Raw genomic sequence first — 6,000 nt, 5'->3', positions numbered from 1 at the left:
TAAGTTCTCACAAATTTGTCTTGATCAAGTTCTATACGTCTCTGTATAATGACTTTTTATATTATACAGTTTATACCAAGAGTAGCAGTGGGTGTGTGAACAAAATGGCAGCCACTAAAAGACATGACAGTACAGCCGTTGTCTTAAACCAAACAGCTTTAATTAATATAATTGATAGTTATCTGTTATGACGGCTGTCATTTTCATATACCGTACCAGATCGAAACTAGACATTCAATTGGATATTTTCCGATTAATTGGATAACACGTGGATCATATGCTAAATAGCTTTTCTCATGTCTAACATCATTGCTACTCGGAAAATTTCATGCAACAGCCAAAGCTGTGCTCTCAAGTTCTCGGCTTTTTTATTTAACTAATCTAAAAAAATAATTATGGGAATTACTTGAAATGAATGGTACACCGCGGTGATGGCACCAAGTCAATAAATCCCCCATTATTACTGGATAGTTGGTGGCAATAAAAAAAAAAACTTTTTTTGGTGATATTGCAATAGGCGATACCCATATATATTTTTTCATCTATATATTATAAAGTACAGGTATTATCCGGATATAAAAAATATTTTTTATTAGGTGTCGGCATCCAGGTGGTTGGCAACGCCAAAAATATGTTTAAGTTTTTTTCGATAATTTTTGGTGCCAACATTGTGGTGGCTAGCGTCCATGTCAATAATTTTTTTTGTCATGTTTCTAATGGCTAGCGCCCCAATAAAAAATTAATTTTTTTATCAGCTTTTTCTTTCCCAATACCAATAGGCTATATATATCAGCCATAGGTGCACTTTGGGTTTTGATAAAATGAAAGTGAGGGAAATATTTTGTTTTTTGGCTTACTGAAGAGAAATAAATAGGGGAAGAGATTGAAATTTTTTTTATCTGTTTGGGGTGTGTACCATAAATTGAAGATTTCTATTATGTATTGGTAGTGATGCATTAACGAAGTTGAATTATATATTGCCACGATAACCGCAAAGGTTTTGTTGTTAAGGGGTGAACGTGTTGGTTACGGTTTACACGAGTAGGTGGTAGTCTTCTCGGACCAAACCTTGTATCACGAGATCCTCAAACTTAGGGCACCAGATTCCCAATTGACCATTTGGAGATGAGCTTAGTGTTGTTTGGTCGAAAGATCGAATAACAGATGTCGTTGCAATTCTTGCGCAATTTTATACATCATCCTCCCTTCCCCCCATCCGAGAAGATTGATCGGCATGGTAGACACGATATGGGCAAGTGGTCCAATTGTGGCCAAATGTTCAGCACACTCCACAATGTTCAGGTTTGCTCATCTCTCTAACATACATGTCACCACAAATCCTCGTCATATGTGGTCGACCTTTAGGATGCCTATGGAGTTGCTGGTTTAGCAGCATCTCAAATGCAGGTGGTGGTACTTCCCAATTCGAGACATCCGGCATTACAGGAAACTCATTCCCCCAGATACACAATGTGTATCGTAGCATGTAGACTTCGTCTATGAATTTTTCGGCATTCAGATTAGTGGTCGCACACACTGCGTGGACATGTGCACACGGATATTGAAGGGTTTGGAACTTCCCGCACTTGCAGCGCCTATTATGAAGATCAATTGCATAGGACCTGGGTGGAACTCCCGCATGACGACTGATGTACTCTTGCACCCGGAAAGATTCCATGTCCCAAAAATACAGTTCTACATTCGTCGATTGCGCCCTCTGAGCATTGATTTTAGGGCCTTCCTAACCTCCTCAACGTACACATGCCCGGCCTCCATTTGCTTCGCTTGTCTCAGTCCCATTCTTGGCATTAATGTGGCAAGCCTGTAGAACCACAATGCCGACACCTAAAAATACAAGAAAAAATTAATTTTTTACTGGTTTGGGCCACTAACATCACGGGATAAAAAAATTTTACTGACAAGGTGCCAACCACCACTATGTCGGCACTAAAAATTATCGAAAAAAAATTGTAACATATTTTTGGAGATGGCGACCACCTGGATGCCGGTACCTAATAAAAAATATTTTTTTACCCAGATAATACATGTATCTTATGATATACAAAGGGGGGAAATATATACGGGTGCCGGCCATTGCAATGCCAGCATAAAAAAAAGTACTTTTTAAAACCCCCATTAATCATCAGGTAATAATTTTTTATATGATTGACTTGAGTGTCGGCCACTAACACTATTCATTTTAGGTTATTCCCGTAATTATTTTTGAACTTGGATCATTCTTATAAATATTAACCTTTTTTTAGATTAGTTTGGTAGAAGAGTCTGAGTTCTCATGTTCAGTCTCCACAAATTATCTTGGTCAAATTCTACAAGTCTCTGTATAATGACCTTTTTTCTAATTGACTTCATTTTCTATTAACTTTTTTATTCTTAAGGTTAACTTTTTTTCTATTAATTTTGTCGCTTATGCTTTAATATCTTTTTGATAGAAAACGCAATATTATTTTTCCAGTTTAACAAATTATATTATATTATATTTTATATATATAGTAAGTGGCATTTTTTATTTTATTTTAATTTTATAATCATAATTATAATAAAATATATCTTTAAAAGGTAAATGGTTGTATCTTAATTGTTGACACCATTTTTTTGGCGAAACAGGGTCGACTTGGATTTTGAAAATGAAAACAAAAATAGGAGTTGCCACCAATCCTTTTTGATGAGATGTGATCGGGTCACCTCGAAAAATGGTTGTTTTTAATAAGCGATTTGATTTTATCAAAACAACGATTTTTGGTCTACGAAATTTAGAAAACGGGTTCAGGAGTCGGTTACGTACGAGGAAGGATTAGCACCCTCATAACGCCCAAAATTGGTACCTAGTTGATTACTTAATGCCTTGGTGTCGAAAATTAAAAACTCGAAAAGAATTTAAAAATACAATCCCTCTTTATATTATGTTATTTTAAAATTACTCGAATAAATCCAAATGAAAAATACCTCCTTATCTCGAAGTAACAAGATGTCACACCCAGTAAGTTAGGACACAACACCTCTTATTTTTGAGAGTAAGCTTGCCTTTTATTTTTTTATTTAAACCCCATTTATTTTAATTTTAAAAGGATAATCGGTTATTTAGGTTTAACGAGAAAATCGAAACCCCGTAAGTTAGGGCACGATTCTTCGAATTTCCTAAAACGCAAGATATTGCCTTATTTTAAAATTTTCCTTTTTTGAATAATGACAAGTGCAACACTTGAACGAGGTGTATTTGTTTTGTGATAAAATAAAATGGTTCATTATATGTATACAAATCAAACGCAATTTTTAAAGTGGTGAAACGAAACGGGATAATAACATAGCACACATTCAAATTATGAAAAAAATGTAAATAAACAAGTTATAACGTTCATAATGATAATGACCACACCACATGCATCATTTTAACATACCCATATTGATAATCCAAGCAAACGAAACGAAATAATAGGAAACAATTCTACGTAACTAATAGTCTAAAATAAGTAATTTACAAGAATTTTTCAAAATAAATAATAAAATATTTCAAATAAACAATATATAAGAACTTAAAATGAACAATAAAAATGTTAAAAAATAAAAAATAAATAACAGTAATAATGTATAAAACAATTTTTAAATTAAAGATAATATAGAAAAATTTTAAAAGATAATATATATATATGATAGTTTGAACTAAATAGTATACTATAAGAATACTAGATAACAACTTAAAGTAAATAATATATATAATTTAAAATAATAATAATAAAAGACCCCATTTTTAAAAATAAAATAAATAAGTTAAATGATCTAAGGACGAGATTAAAAACGAAATAAAATCCGGGGGGTTTAAATTGTAAATAAATAAAAGAGGATTGCTAGGGACCGAAATGAAACACGTGCCAGGAACAAGGGACCGATCGCGCAATATTTCCATAACCAAAACGCGGCGTTCAGCGCAGATTAAAATGAAACCACCAGAAAGTTTTGTGGCAGCAATGTAAATAAAAAAGGGGACCTGATTGCGCTATGTTGCAAAAAAGAAGGGGCTTAACATGCAATTAGCCCCTCCAAGCAAAAACACGCGGATCTACTACTGGGTCGGGTCGCATGCGCGGGTCAGAAGTGAAACGACGTCGTTTGGGCCATTGTTGCCTAAACCCAAAACGGCGTCGTTTTATTCACAATATAAATGCTAAAAAAATCAGAAAAAAGAAGTTTAACCCTTATTTTAAAAAAAACAAAGAGCTCAAACACTCTCTCTCTCGCGCATCCCCAAATTCGGCCGATAATGTCGTCACCTGCGCCGCCGTGACCCCGCCGTAGGTGGTGATCGGAAGCGACACGGAGGTCACCTTTTGGCCCGTTTCTCAAACGCCTGAAGGCTTAGGCTTCTGGGCCTTAAGACCGCAAGAAAAAGAAACCTTCTTGGCCCCCCTCCGGTCCCGATTTCAGTGACCAAGATGGCTCCGGTGACAGAGAGAGGGCTCCGGCGATGGACAGTGACGCCGAGGTAAGCTTTTTGCTTCTTTTTTTTTTGCTTTCAGATATACAAAAAGAAAAATAAAAATAATGCTAAAGCAAATTTAAATACTTTAACCGAGAATCAAGATTTCACCTTTTATTTTTTGCTTTTTATTTCTTAATAATCGTAAAAAAAAAGGAAGAAGTGTTACAGTGCCCCTATTCGGTTTTTATAACCGATTTCAAGAAAAAACTTTAAACTTCTATTTTGTTGTTTTCGATTTGTTTTTCCGCTCTTGTCCCTTCGTGTGTTGTTTTTTTTCTATTTGGCTTTTTTCCGTTGCGTATTGCCTTGGTTTTGCAGGAGTCAAACGCGTGGACGGCCGGCGATTGGCGAGTCTCGAGCGGTGGCGACGTGCAGTGCAGGGAGCGCATGCGGCGTAGTGGCTTAGGGCTAGGGTTTCTTTGCTGAAAATTTTTAATTTGTGGGCTTGAGTTTGGGCTTAGGGTTAATAATTAGGCTTGGGTTGTTGTTTGGATTTGTAACTGGGTTTGGGCTTTCGAGTTTTGGGCCCCGGGCAAAATGGCTATTACATTAATTTCTTAAAACCAATACATACATATTCATGCGATTTCATTGGTTTTTTTTTCATTATTTTTTATATATTTATTTTTATATTAACAAGAATCATTCATATCTATACATATATTCATGCAATTAAAAATATATCAGAAGATAATTATAAAAAATTATATCTTAATCTTATCCGATTCTTTTATTATTGTTTAGTTTACTTTTTAATATTTTTATTTTGTTCAACAAAATATTCCATGCTTTTCTAAGATTATTTTAAAAATATAGGTATATATATTTAAAAATTAATTATTATAAATATATATTTTCAAAAATGTTATTTATCCGGTATAATATCACTCATATCATCAAATTTTGACAAAATCTAAATTTATGTATAAAAAATAAAAAATTATAAGTACCAAAATAGATTTAACTACCAAATTTAGGGACTAAAAATTATATTATCCATATTATACATTTTATGGTTTATATCGGCTATTTTACCCATTTGACCCCCCCAAAAATAATATTTACAAAAATAACTCTGGTTCAAAAATATTTACCCAAATGACCTAAAATGAACAGTAAAATTGGGTTATGAGAACTAGATGGCTGACACCACTATTTTTTCTATTAAAAAAATGATTTTTGGGGTTTTAGACACTAGATGGCCGGCACCCATGTATTTTTTTTTCAAAAAAAAAATTTGAGGGTGCTGGCACACTGATTAAAAAGGATCGGTGGCGACTCGATTTTAAGTTTTCATTTTTAAAATAAAAAAAGGGTAAACTACACCCATGGTCACTTTTGTTTACCTTAGGTTACATTTCAGTCACTTATATTTGAAATGTTACGTATTAGTCACTTACGTTATCGTGTTTAACATTTTAGTCACTGAGCCGTTAATTGTCGTTAATGGTGTAATGGTAAGCTGACGTGGCATGTTAAATAATCATTTCAAACAAAAAATTTAG

General features: G+C 33.9%; 1 protein-coding gene across 1 annotated transcript; it reads right to left on the bottom strand.

Moving 5' to 3' along the window:
• Window positions 1-1,279: 1,279 nt before the first annotated feature.
• Window positions 1,280-1,678, bottom strand: LOC107907798 (uncharacterized). Its single transcript, XM_016835114.1, has one exon. The coding sequence runs from the start codon at window positions 1,676-1,678 to the stop codon at window positions 1,280-1,282; it is 399 nt and encodes a 132-aa protein (XP_016690603.1).
• Window positions 1,679-6,000: the final 4,322 nt, after the last annotated feature.

Source organism: Gossypium hirsutum, chromosome D03 (assembly GCF_007990345.1).
Source record: "Gossypium hirsutum isolate 1008001.06 chromosome D03, Gossypium_hirsutum_v2.1, whole genome shotgun sequence".
Classification (NCBI taxonomy): domain Eukaryota; kingdom Viridiplantae; phylum Streptophyta; class Magnoliopsida; order Malvales; family Malvaceae; genus Gossypium; species Gossypium hirsutum.
This window is presented reverse-complemented; position numbering and strand designations above follow the sequence as displayed.

What these genes read in the sequence shown, in the direction of transcription:
- LOC107907798 (XM_016835114.1), bottom strand. Translation starts at nt 1,678, where the DNA reads ATGGAATCTTTCCGGGTGCAAGAGTACATCAGTCGTCATGCGGGAGTT.